This window comes from Cornus florida, unplaced genomic scaffold (assembly GCF_030987335.1).
Source record: "Cornus florida cultivar Cherokee Brave unplaced genomic scaffold, ASM3098733v1 CherokeeBrave_3.0.0_Hap2_scaffold_29, whole genome shotgun sequence".
NCBI lineage: Eukaryota > Viridiplantae > Streptophyta > Magnoliopsida > Cornales > Cornaceae > Cornus > Cornus florida.
In genome coordinates this window covers 26,138-39,507 of record NW_026775793.1, presented here as the reverse complement: position 1 = coordinate 39,507, position 13,370 = coordinate 26,138, and the positions used below count along the sequence as shown (strand labels likewise).

The window sequence follows — 13,370 nt, the reverse complement described above, 5'->3', positions numbered from 1 at the left end:
AGTTCGAAAAGCAGTTTTCAAAATATCACTATCCTTTACCTTCAACTGGTGATATCCTGACCTCAAATCAATCTTAGAAAACACCTTTGCCCCTTGCAACTGATCAAACAGATCATCAATTCGTGGCAATGGATACTTATTTCTGATGGTCACTTTATTTAACTGTCTGTAGTCAATACACAACCGCATAGTACCATCCTTCTTCTTAACAAATAACACCGGTGCACCCCACGGTGAAATACTAGGTCGAATAAAGCCTTTATCTAGTAAATCTTGCAACTGTATCTTCAACTCTTTCAATTCTGTCGGTGCCATTCGATACGGAGCAATAGAAATTAGAGTTGTTCCTGGTACCAACTCAATGGTAAAATCTACCTCCCTGTCCACTGGCAACCCTGGTAATTCTTCTAGAAACACATCTGTGAATTCCCTTACCACTGGTACATTTTCAAGTGTCATATCTTTATTTTCAGTATCAACCACATAAGCCAAGTAACCCTAACACCCTTTCTTCAACAACTTCCTGGTTTGTATAGCTGAAATGAGACAGTTTGGAATAACATTTCTTTCTCCTGTAAATCTAAATTCTGGCTCCCCTGGTATCTGAAAAACAACTTCTTTCCGAAAACAGTCTATTGAAGCATGATACGCAGATAGCCAATTCATACCCAAAATGATATCAAAATCTGGTATACCCAACGGTATCAAATTTACCTTTAACTGTCTATCTCCCAATTGTAACACACAATCCCGGTATTCATTTGCAACCACTACCACTTCTCCCATTGGTGTAGAAATAAACAATTTACTATCTAATGATGAAAGTGGTCTACCCAAATGCATAGCAATAGATGATGCAACAAATGAATGGGTTGAGCCAGGATCAATAAGCACAGTAACATTTCTATCCAAAATAGAAAGTGTACCTGTCACCACTTCTGGTGTTGCTTGAGCATCCTGAAGTGTCATAGCAAACACTCTTCCCTGGGCTTGCGAACCACTTGTAACACCCTTACCTCCTCTTGACGAGTTCCCCTGTGCAAAACCTCTACCAGAACCAGCAACACTGCCCACTGAGGTCATTCCTGTCAACATAGGACAATCTCTCCTCCGATGACCCGGCTGATGGCAATGATAGCACTCTTCTGCTTTCAAGATAGGACAATCCTTCTTCTGGTGACCTTCCTTTCCGCACTGAAAACACCCCCTGCCAGTACCATGTCCTCCAAAACTACCTTGTTGTACAGATTGTTGTTCGGAAAACACTTGACCTCTTCCAATACTTGATGTCTGGCCTTGAGATTCACCACCCCTTCCCCTTCCATACCGCGACCTTTGACTTTTCTGACTTGCAATTCCTTCACCTCCTCTTGACTGTGACGGCTTAGATCTATTTCTTTTGTATTGTTCCCTTCTTTCTTGCAATTCTTTCACATCCCTTTCGGCAATCATGGCTTTATTCACAAGTCTGTTGTAATCTGTTTCCTCAAACACTGAAACTCTAGACTTAATAGCCGCCTCTAAACCATCCTGGAATTTTGTACATTTATCTTCTTCATTCTGTACAAACTTGGGTGCGAACCTCGATAAAGCTGTAAACTTAACTTCATAATCAACCACAGACATTCTATCTTGTTTTAGGAGAATAAACTCCCGTTCCTTCTCTTTTCTGTAAATTGGAGGGAAATATTTCTCATAAAAAGCTTTAACAAATGGATTCCAGAATATCACCTCTTTCTCTCCTGGAGTGAGCAACAAATGTTTTGTCGTGTCCCACCAATAACTAGCTTCATTTTTGAACATAAATGTAGCTAAGTTTACCTTCTGGTCTTCTGCTGCACCCATCACTGCAAATATCGATTCCATTCTTCTTACCCACCCCTCTACTTCTTCTGGTTTGGTAGTACCTGAAAATTCTGGGGGTGTTAACTTGATAAACCTCTCATACTCAGAGCCTTTCTTCCATTTCTGTTGTCTTTCCAGCTTTTCTTGTATCATCATTTGACTCGCCATAAATAGTTTGTTTTGTTCTGCCAAGTCTATTATAGCCTTTTCCATTTTCTACATACCAGTTAAGCACTCCTGTTCTCTTCTCATACCACCCTGCATAGGTTGTTCTACTTCAGCCTCAACAGGAACATAAGTGGCTTCACCCTCAGTTCCATGATAACCACTTTCCCTTTCCATTTCTTTTTATCTGCAATGAATCTCAAATATAACAACATATATATGATACATAATCACCACTTATATCTGTTAGTATAACATTAAGTCAAATAAATGACTCTACTACACACTTCTTACTGCCACTGCCAGTCTAGACTCTTCTCACCTCCAGAACCTAGAAAACCTAGGCTCTGATACCAAAAGTTGACACACCCCAACCCAACTTACATTATTAAACAAATTGAATAAATTGGAATGCATCTAACCATCTGCATTAACCTCCTTCAAATATAACGTCATCCTACATCAGAGCACCTGTTTAACAGTTTACAATTCAAAAACTACCTATAGGCCTGTTATGCAAATTCTGACAAACAAAAATATTAACGGCAACTTATACTATTAAATTCTATTACAATATTTACATATTAAACAAAAGACGTTCCATTGTTCTTTTTCCCATTCCCACTCAAAAATTCTAGACCTGGCAGTAGCGACCCAACCTTGTACCTGAAAAAAATATAGATATGGAAGGAGTGAGCTTAAAGCCCAGTGAATGCAACACTACTACATCAGAGTAATATAAACAAATATTATCTGATAACTTCAATTAAACTTCATTAATATATTACAGGCATTAAAATATAGTACTCTCCTTCTAGGCCAGAGTATGGACCTGGTTTAGATATAGTACTCTCTTTCTTGGCCAGAGTATGGACCTTATTTAGTGTAGTACTCTCTTTCCAGGCCAGAGTATGGACCTTATATAATATATTACTCTCCTTCCAGGCCAGAGTATGGACCCTATTTAAATATAATCAAATTATATATATTCATCTTCAACTCACATAAACAACTTCAATACTTCAATTAAACACATCCAGGTATAAACTTCCAGTGAGTACACTCACCTTGGCTACTTTTCAAATTGTCTACTTATCCTTTGATATTGCTGAAGTGATCAGTTCATTCTCCTTGCCTTTGCTTGAATTCAACAACAATTTAGAGAGAAAACACCCTTTTTTCTTTTCTATCCTCCTCCTCCGTATTTTTCTTCTCTCTTTGAACTATCACTAAATAGCTCACTGTTTTGATATATTTTGTGTGTCTCAACCAAAACAATTGCTTTCTCAAAGGCGGTCCAAACAGGTTTAAAAAGATAGAATTAACCTTATCTATATATAGAGTATATCTACATAATTGCGTGTCCTGTGTGTTCGGTCCAGCCTTGTGCTGCCAGCAACCTGACTTTACTCATCTCTATCCATATAAATGATAATTGAAACCTATATATATATACAACTATATATTGCAGCCACCAGCCACCACTTTAAAGCATAATAACTTTAGTCTTGAAAAGTATATAGTCACATGGATGGTGTAAATCTAGTCTCCTGGAAATGTAAATTGTCACATAGCTTATGTGACATGTGTTACCCAAAGTTTAATAATATTTTCTTCTTCATATTCATACATATACAAAACCTCACCATTCAACTACACTTCGGTACATATACACACACATGAACTTACAAATGAAAAGTGTATTCCCTGAGTTCTCATTACAATTAAATGTGCAAATTTAAGCTCAAATAAGAATTAAATAAATTCACCATAATAAATTCACATATAATCTCAGTGCATGACACATGTAACATGAACTCAATTAATAAAATTTCCCAAGGAACTTTAATGTATATAATAAATAATATAGATATGAAACTTCTTCATATATTAAGCATTATATACATTCAATATCACTTGCACCCACTTTATTTTACAATTACCAAACCCAACAATTCATAGTGTCACACATACTAACACCCACGCCCCACATACTATATCAATGAAAACAATAGTATTCTTCTTATTACTTATTTTATTACCATGGGCTGCCACCAACTTAATAAGTTTTTTACACTAACTATTAACTTCACCATACAACCTACTACATAAAATATTCCATAAATTATGTCTACTAAAAATTAAATTATGCTAATAAAAATAATTATGTATTGGGGCCTTGCAATAAAGATACCCTTTATGTCACTAGACCTTTTTTAATGTATAAATATTGAATCTTTGGAAGAAAATTAGTGTTTTGTGTGCAACTTATTCGAGTTGGCTTTGACATCACGAAGAGTGTTTTAATGAGGAAAGATTGAATCTTTGAATCAAATTACCTCATTCATGGTACCTATTATGTCACTAGATCTTTTTAATGTATAAAGATTGAATCTACGAAGGAAAATGAGAGTTTTGAGTTTAACTTATTCGAGTTCCCTATAAAGTCCTGAAGAGTGTTTTAGTGAATAAAGATTGAATCTTTGAATGAAAATACTTCAATCAATGTACCCATTATGTCACTACACGTTTTTAATGTATAAAGATGGAATCTATGAAAGAAAATAAGAGTTTTGAGATAAACTTATTCAGGTTTCCTTTGATGTCACGAAGAGTACTTTAATGAGTAAAGATTGAATCTTTGAATGAAATTACCTGAATCAAGATACCTATTATGTCACTTGACCTTTTTAATTTATAATCTTTGAAAGAAAATGTATGTTCTGAGTTTAACTTATTCGAGTTCCCTATGCAGTCGCGAAGAGTGTTTTAATGACTAAAGATTGAATATTTGAATGAAAATAACTCAATCAAAGTACCTATTATGTCACTAAACCATTCTAATGTATAAAGATTAAATCCTTGAAAGAAGATGAGAGTTTTGAGCTAAACTTATTCGAGTTACCTTTGACATCACGAAGAGTGTTTTAATGAGTAAAGAAGGAATCTTCGAATGAAATTACCTCAATCAACGAACCTATTATTTCACTAGATCTTTTTAATGAAAAAAGATTGAATCCTCGAAACAAAATGAGAATTTTGAGTTTAATTTATTCGATTTCCCTATGAAGTCGCGAAGAGTGTTTTAATAACTAAAGAAAGAATCTTTAAATCAAAATACCTCAAACTAGGTACAAATTATGTCACCAGACATTTTCAATGCATTAGGATTGAATCTTTGAAAGAAGATGAGAGTTTTGAGTTCAACTTATTCGAGTTCCCTTGGATGGCACGAAGAGTGTTTTAACGAGTAAAGGTTGAATTTTGGAATGAGAGTTTTGAGTTTAACTTATTCGAGTTCCCTATGAAGTCCCGAAGAGTGTTCTAATGACTAAAGATTGAATCTTTGAATGAAAAATACCTCAATCAAGGTACCCGATATATCACTAGGCGTTTTTAATATATGAAGATTGAATCTTTGAAAGAAAATAAGAGTTTTGAGTTAAACTTATTCAAGTTCCCTTTGACGTCACGAAGAGTACTTTAATGAGTAAAGATTGAATCTTTAAATGAAATTACTTGAATCGAGATACCTATTATGTCACTCGACCTTTTTAATTTATAAAGATTGCATCTTTGAAAGAAAATGTGAGTACTGAGTTTGACTTATTCGAGTTCCTAAAGCAGTCGCGAAGAGTGTTTTAATGACTAAAGATTGAATCTTTGAACGAAAATACCTCAATCAAAGTACCTATTATGTCACTAGACCATTTTAATGTATGAAGATTAAATCTTTGAAAGAAGTTGAGAGTTTTGAGTTAAACTCGTTCGAGTTACCTTTGACATCACAAAGAGTGTTTTAATGAGTAAAGATGAAATCTTTGAATGAAATTGCCTCAACCAAGGAACATATTATGTCACTAGACCTTTTTAATGAATAAAGATTGAATCCTTGAAACAAAATGAGAATTTTGAGTCTAACTTACTCGATTTCCCAATGAAGTCGCGAAGAGTGTTTTAATGACTAAAGAATGAATCTTTGAATCAAAATACCTCAATCAAGGTATAAATTTTGTCACTAGCCTTTTTAATGCGTAAAGATTGAATCTTTCAAAATAGATGAGAGTTTTGAGTTCAACTTATTCGAGTTCCCTTTGACGTCGCGAAGAGAGTTTTAATGAGTAAAGATTGAATGTTGGAATGAAATTACCTCAATCCAGGTACCTATTAAGTCACTTGACCTTTTTAATGTTTAAAGATTGAATCTTTAAAAGAAAATGAGAGTTTTGAGTTTAACTTATTCGAGTTCCCTACGAAGTCGCGTAGCGTGTTTTAATGGACAAAGATTGAATCTTTGGATGAAATTACCTCAATCATGGTATCTATTATGTCACTAGGCCTTTTTAATGTATAAAGATGAAATCTTTGAACTAAAATGAGAGTTTTGAGTTAAACTTATCCGAGTTACCTTGGACATCACGAAGAGTGTTTTAAGGAGTAAAGATAGAATCTTTGAATGAAATCTCCTCAATTAAGGTACCTATTATGTCAATAAACCTTTTTAATGTAAAAAGGTTGAAACTTTGGAAAAAAATGAGAGTTTTGAGTTTAACTTATTCGAGTTCCCAATGAAATGTCGAAGAGTGTTTTAATGACCAAAGATTGAATCTTTGAATGAAAATATTTCAATCAAGGTACCCATTATGTCACTAGACGTTTTTAATATATAAAGATTGAATCTTTGAAATAAAATGAGAGTTTTGAGTTAAATTTATTCAAGTTCCCTTTGACGTCCCGAAGGGTGTTTTAATGAGTGAAGATTGAATCCTTGGATGAAAATTCCTCAATTAAGGTACATATTTTGTCACTAGAACATTTTAATGTATAAAGATTAAATCTTTGATAGAAAATGATTGTTTTGAGTTAAACTTATTCGAGTTCCCCTTGACGTCACGAAGAGTGTTTTAATGAGTAAAATTGAATCTTTGATGAAATTACCTCAATCAAGGTACCTACTATGTCACTAGGCCGTTTTAATACATAAAGGGAGAATCTTTGAAGGAAAATGATAGTTTTGAGTTTAACCTATTCGAGATTTCATATGAAGTCGCGTAGAGTATTTTAATGACTAAAGATTGAATCTTTGAATGAAAATACCTTAATCAAAGTACCTACTATGTCACTAGACATTTTTAATGTATAAAGATTAAATCTTTGAAAGAAAATGAGAGTTTTGAGTTAAACTGATTCGAATTCCTTTTAAAGTCACGAAGAGTGTTCTAAGGAGTAAAGATTGAATCTTTGAATTCCCTTTGACGTCACGATAAGTGTTTTAATGAGTAAAATATTGCATCTTTGAATGAAAATACCTCAATAAAGATACCCATTATGCACTAGAGCTTTTTTAATGTATAAAGATTAAATCTTTGGAAGAAAATTAGTGTTTTCTGTTGAACTTTTTCGAGTTCCCTTTGACATCACGAAGAGTGTTTTTATTGCGTAAAGATTGAATCTTGGAATGAAATTACCTAATTCAGGGTACCGATTGTGTCACTAGACCTTTTTAATGTATAAAATTGAATATACGAAAGAAAATGAGAGTTTTGAGTTTAACTTATTCGTGTTCCCAACGAAGTCCTGAAGAGTGTTTTAATGACTAAATATTGCATCTTTGAATGAAAATACCACAATAAAGATACCCTTTATGTCACTAGACCTTTTTTAATGTATAAATATTGAATCTTTGGAAGAAAATTAGTGTTTTGTGTGCAACTTATTCGAGTTGGCTTTGACATCACGAAGAGTGTTTTAATGAGTAAAGATTGAATCTTTGAATCAAATTACCTCATTCACGGTACCTATTATGTCACTAGATCTTTTTAATGTATAAAGATTGAATCTACGAAGGAAAATGAGAGTTTTGAGTTTAACTTATTCGAGTTCCTTATGAAGTCCTGAAGAGTGTTTTAGTGAATAAAGATTGAATCTTTGAATGAAAATACTTCAATCAATGTACCCATTATGTCACTAGACGTTTTTAATGTATAAAGATGGAATCTATGAAAGAAAATAAGAGTTTTGAGATAAACTTATTCAGGTTTCCTTTGATGTCACGAAGAGTACTTTAATGAGTAAAGATTGAATCTTTGAATGAAATTACCTGAATCAAGATACCTATTATGTCACTTGACCTTTTTAATTTATAATCTTTGAAAGAAAATGTAAGTTCTGAGTTTAACTTATTCGAGTTCCCTATGCAGTCGCGAAGAGTGTTTTAATGACTAAAGATTGAATATTTGAATGAAAATAACTCAATCAAAGTACCTATTATGTCACTAAACCATTCTAATGTATAAAGATTAAATCTTTGAAAGAAGATGAGAGTTTTGAGCTAAACTTATTCAAGTTACCTTTGACATCACGAAGAGTGTTTTAATGAGTAAAGAAGGAATCTTCGAATGAAATTACCTCAGTCAACGAACCTATTATTTCACTAGATCTTTTTAATGAAAAAAGATTGAATCCTCGAAACAAAATGAGAATTTTGAGTTTAATTTATTCGATTTCCCTATGATGTCGCGAAGATTGTTTTAATAACTAAAGAAAGAATCTTTAAATCAAAATAACCCAATCAAGGTACAAATTATGTCACCAGACATTTTCAATGCATTAGGATTGAATCTTTGAAAGAAGATGAGAGTTTTGAGTTCAACTTATTCGAGTTCCCTTGGATGGCACGAAGAGTGTTTTAACGAGTAAAGGTTGAATTTTGGAATGAGAGTTTTGAGTTTAACTTATTCGAGTTCCCTATGAAGTCCCGAAGAGTGTTCTAATGACTAAAGATTGAATCTTTGAATGAAAAATACCTCAATCAAGGTACCCGATATATCACTAGGCGTTTTTAATATATGAAGATTGAATCTTTGAAAGAAAATAAGAGTTTTGAGTTAAACTTCTTCAAGTTCCCTTTGACGTCACGAAGAGTACTTTAATGAGTAAAGATTGAATCTTTAAATGAAATTACTTGAATCGAGATACCTATTACGTCACTCGACCTTTTTTAATTTATAAAGATTGCATCTTTGAAAGAAAATGTGAGTACTGAGTTTGACTTATTCGAGTACCTAAAGCAGTCGCGAAGAGTGTTTTAATGACTAAAGATTGAATCTTTGAACGAAAATACCTCAATCAAAGTACCTATTATGTCACTAGACCATTTTAATGTAGGAAGATTAAATCTTTGAAAGAAGTTGAGAGTTTTGAGTTAAACTTGTTCGAGTTACCTTTGACATCACAAAGAGTGTTTTAATGAGTAAAGATGAAATCTTTGAATGAAATTGCCTCAACCAAGGAACATATTATGTCACTAGACCTTTTTAATGAATAAAGATTGAATCCTTGAAATAAAATGAGAATTTTGAGTCTAACTTACTCGATTTCCCTATGAAGTCGCGAAGAGTGTTTTAATGACTAAAGAATGAATCTTTGAATCAAAATACCTCAATCAAGGTATAAATTTTGTCACTAGCCTTTTTAATGCGTAAAGATTGAATCTTTCAAAATAGATGAGAGTTTTGAGTTCAACTTATTCGAGTTCCCTTTGACGTCGCGAAGAGAGTTTTAATGAGTAAAGATTGAATGTTGGAATGAAATTACCTCAATCCAGGTGCCTATTAAGTCACTTGACCTTTTTAATGTTTAAAGATTGAATCTTTTAAAGAAAATGAGAGTTTTGAGTTTAACTTATTCGAGTTCCCTACGAAGTCGCGTAGCGTGTTTTAATGGACAAAGATTGAATCTTTGGATGAAATTACCTCAATCATGGTATCTATTATGTCACTAGGCCTTTTTAATGTATAAAGATGAAATCTTTGAACTAAAATGAGAGTTTTGAGTTAAACTTATCCGAGTTACCTTGGACATCACGAAGAGTGTTTTAAGGAGTAAAGATAGAATCTTTGAATGAAATCTCCTCAATTAAGGTACCTATTATGTCAATAAACCTTTTTAATGTAAAAAGGTTGAAACTTTGGAAAAAAATGAGAGTTTTGAGTTTAACTTATTCGAGTTCCCAATGAAATGTCGAAGAGTGTTTTAATGACCAAAGATTGAATCTTTGAATGAAAATATTTCAATCAAGGTACCCATTATGTCACTAGACGTTTTTAATATATAAAGATTGAATCTTTGAAATAAAATGAGAGTTTTGAGTTAAATTTATTCAAGTTCCCTTTGACGTCCCGAAGGGTGTTTTAATGAGTGAAGATTGAATCCTTGGATGAAAATTCCTCAATTAAGGTACATATTTTGTCACTAGAACATTTTAATGTATAAAGATTAAATCTTTGATAGAAAATGATTGTTTTGAGTTAAACTTATTCGAGTTCCCCTTGACGTCACGAAGAGTGTTTTAATGAGTAAAATTGAATCTTTGAATGAAATTACCTCAATCAAGGTACCTACTATGTCACTAGGCCGTTTTAATACATAAAGGGAGAATCTTTGAAGGAAAATGATAGTTTTGAGTTTAACCTATTCGAGTTTTCATATGAAGTCGCGTAGAGTATTTTAATGACTAAAGATTGAATCTTTGAATGAAAATACCTCAATCAAAGTACCTACTATGTCACTAGACATTTTTAATGTATAAAGATTAAATCTTTGAAAGAAAATGAGAGTTTTGAGTTAAACTGATTCGAATTCCTTTTAAAGTCACGAAGAGTGTTCTAAGGAGTAAAGATTGAATCTTTGAATTCCCTTTGACGTCACGATGAGTGTTTTAATGAGTAAAATATTGCATCTTTGAATGAAAATACCTCAATAAAGATACCCATTATGCACTAGAGCTTTTTTAATGTATAAAGATTAAATCTTTGGAAGAAAATTAGTGTTTTCTGTTGAACTTATTCGAGTTCCCTTTGACATCACGAAGAGTGTTTTATTGCGTAAAGATTGAATCTTGGAATGAAATTACCTAATTCAGGGTACCGATTGTGTCACTAGACCTTTTTAATGTATAAAATTGAATATACGAAAGAAAATGAGAGTTTTGAATTTAACTTATTCGAGTTCCCTACGAAGTCCCGAAGAGTGTTTTAATGACTAAATATTGCATCTTTGAATGAAAATGCCACAATAAAGATACCCTTTATGTCACTAGACCTTTTTTAATGTATAAATATTGAATCTTTGGAAGAAAATTAGTGTTTTGTGTGCAACTTATTCGAGTTGGCTTTGACATCACGAAGAGTGTTTTAATGAGTAAAGATTGAATCTTTGAATCAAATTACCTCATTCACGGTACCTATTATGTCACTAGATCTTTTTAACGTATAAAGATTGAATCTACGAAAGAAAATGAGAGTTTTGAGTTTAACTTATTCGAGTTCCCTATGAAGTCCTAAAGAGTGTTTTAGTGAATAAAGATTGAATCTTTGAATGAAAATACTTCAATCAATGTACCCATTATGTCACTAGACCTTTTTAATGTATAAAGATGGAATCTATGAAAGAAAATAAGAGTTTTGAGATAAACTTATTCAGGTTTCCTTTGATGTCACGAAGAGTACTTTAATGAGTAAAGATTGAATCTTTGAATGAAATTACCTGAATCAAGATACCTATTATGTCACTTGACCTTTTTAATTTATAATCTTTGAAAGAAAATGTAAGTTCTGAGTTTAACTTATTCGAGTTCCCTATGCAGTCGCGAAGAGTGTTTTAATGACTAAAGATTGAATATTTGAATGAAAATAACTCAATCAAAGTACCTATTATGTCACTAAACCATTCTAATGTATAAAGATTAAATCTTTGAAAGAAGATGAGAGTTTTGAGCTAAACTTATTCGAGTTACCTTTGACATCACAAAGAGTGTTTTAATGAGTAAAGAAGGAATCTTCGAATGAAATTACCTCAATCAACGAACCTATTATTTCACTAGATCTTTTTAATGAAAAAAGATTGAATCCTCGAAACAAAATGAGAATTTTGAGTTTAATTTATTCGATTTCCCTATGAAGTCGCGAAGAGTGTTTTAATAACTAAAGAAAGAATCTTTAAATCGAAATACCTCAAACTAGGTACAAATTATGTCACCAGACATTTTCAATGCATTAGGATTGAATCTTTGAAAGAAGATGAGAGTTTTGAGTTCAACTTATTCGAGTTCCCTTGGATGCCACGAAGAGTGTTTTAACGAGTAAAGGTTGAATTTTGGAATGAGAGTTTTGAGTTTAACTTATTCGAGTTCCCTATGAAGTCCCGAAGAGTGTTCTAACGACTAAAGATTGAAACTTTGAATGAAAAATACCTCAATCAAGGTACCCGATATATCACTAGGCGTTTTTAATATATGAAGATTGAATCTTTGAAAGAAAATAGGAGTTTTGAGTTAAACTTATTCAAGTTCCCTTTGACGTCACGAAGAGTACTTTAATGAGTAAAGATTGAATCTTTAAATGAAATTACTTGAATCGAGATACCTATTACGTCACTCGACCTTTTTTAATTTATAAAGATTGCATCTTTGAAAGAAAATGTGAGTACTGAATTTGACTTATTCGAGTTCCTAAAGCAGTCGCGAAGAGTGTTTTAATGACTAAAGATTGAATCTTTGAACGAAAATACCTCAATCAAAGTACCTATTATGTCACTAGACCATTTTAATGTATGAAGATTAAATCTTTGAAAGAAGTTGAGAGTTTTGAGTTAAACTTGTTCGAGTTACCTTTGACATCACAAAGAGTGTTTTAATGAGTAAAGATGAAATCTTTGAATGAAATTGCCTCAACCAAGGAACATATTATGTCACTAGACCTTTTTAATGAATAAAGATTGAATCCTTGAAACAAAATGAGAATTTTGAGTCTAACTTACTCGATTTCCCTATGAAGTCGCGAAGAGTGTCTTAATGACTAAAGAATGAATCTTTGAATCAAAATACCTCAATCAAGGTATAAATTTTGTCACTAGCCTTTTTAATGCGTAAAGATTGAATCTTTCAAAATAGATGAGAGTTTTGAGTTCAACTTATTCGAGTTCCCTTTGACGTCGCGAAGAGAGTTTTAATGAGTAAAGATTGAATGTTGGAATGAAATTACCTCAATCCAGGTACCTATTAAGTCACTTGACCTTTTTAATGTTTAAAGATTGAATCTTTAAAAGAAAATGAGAGTTTTGAGTTTAACTTATTCGAGTTCCCTACGAAGTCGCGTAGCGTGTTTTAATGGACAAAGACTGAATCTTTGGATGAAATTACCTCAATCATGGTATCTATTATGTCACTAGGCCTTTTTAATGTATAAAGATGAAATCTTTGAAATAAAATGAGAGTTTTGAGGTAAACTTATCCGAGTTACCTTTGACATCACGAAGAGTGTTTTAAGGAGTAAAGAAAGAATTTTTGAATGAAATCTCCT

At 32.5% G+C, this 13,370-nt stretch overlaps 1 protein-coding gene and 1 long non-coding RNA gene across 2 annotated transcripts; both read right to left on the bottom strand.

Moving 5' to 3' along the window:
- Window positions 1-498: 498 nt before the first annotated feature.
- Window positions 499-2,058, bottom strand: LOC132290990 (uncharacterized). The gene has a single exon (XM_059790178.1). It carries the CDS (start codon window positions 2,056-2,058, stop codon window positions 499-501), a length of 1,560 nt encoding a protein of 519 aa, XP_059646161.1.
- A 491-nt stretch (window positions 2,059-2,549) lies between these two features.
- Window positions 2,550-3,280, bottom strand: LOC132290991 (uncharacterized). Its single transcript, XR_009475890.1, has 2 exons — window positions 3,078-3,280; window positions 2,550-2,676 (listed from the first exon to the last, which is right to left on the bottom strand). It is a non-coding gene; the product is annotated as an uncharacterized LOC132290991 (long non-coding RNA).
- Window positions 3,281-13,370: the final 10,090 nt, after the last annotated feature.